The 376-nt window shown below is 62.8% G+C and overlaps 1 protein-coding gene across 1 annotated transcript in view; it reads left to right on the top strand.

Moving 5' to 3' along the window:
* The first annotated feature begins 6 nt into the window (after nucleotides 1–6).
* The window catches only part of RTRAF (RNA transcription, translation and transport factor), a 17,393-nt gene continuing 17,023 nt past the window's right edge, over nucleotides 7–376 (top strand). The window contains exon 1 of the mRNA XM_005417974.2: nucleotides 7–119. Within this exon, the coding sequence (XP_005418031.1) occupies nucleotides 59–119 (61 nt within the window). The 5' untranslated portion in view covers nucleotides 7–58. The remainder of the gene's footprint in view (nucleotides 120–376) is intronic.

The following is a 376-nucleotide window of genomic DNA, read 5'->3' as shown; positions in this document are numbered from 1 at the left end:
CCCCGGGATCGGGATCCGGGTCGGGATCGGGGCCGGCTCCGGGAGCGGCACCGGGACCATGTTCCGCCGCAAGCTCTCGGCGCTCGACTACCACAACCCCGCCGGCTTCAACTGCAGGGGTGAGGGAGCTGCGAGGGGCCGGGGGAGGCTGGATGGGGATTAGGATGGGATGGGATCCATGGGATGGGATGGGATCTATAGGATGGGATGGGAGGGGATGGGATGGGATCTATGGAATGGGATTGGGATGGGATGGGATTGGAATTAGGATGGGGTTGGGATGGGAGGGGATGGGATGGGATTGGGAGAGGTTGAGATGTGTGGGATGGGATGAGTTCTATTGGATGGGGTGGGGTCCATGGGATGGGGTGGGGTT

The sequence above is a fragment of the Geospiza fortis genome, unplaced genomic scaffold (assembly GCF_000277835.1).
Source record: "Geospiza fortis unplaced genomic scaffold, GeoFor_1.0 scaffold23, whole genome shotgun sequence".
Lineage (NCBI taxonomy): Eukaryota > Metazoa > Chordata > Aves > Passeriformes > Thraupidae > Geospiza > Geospiza fortis.
Note: the sequence above shows the minus strand (reverse complement) of the source record. Positions and strands in the feature narration are given on the sequence as shown.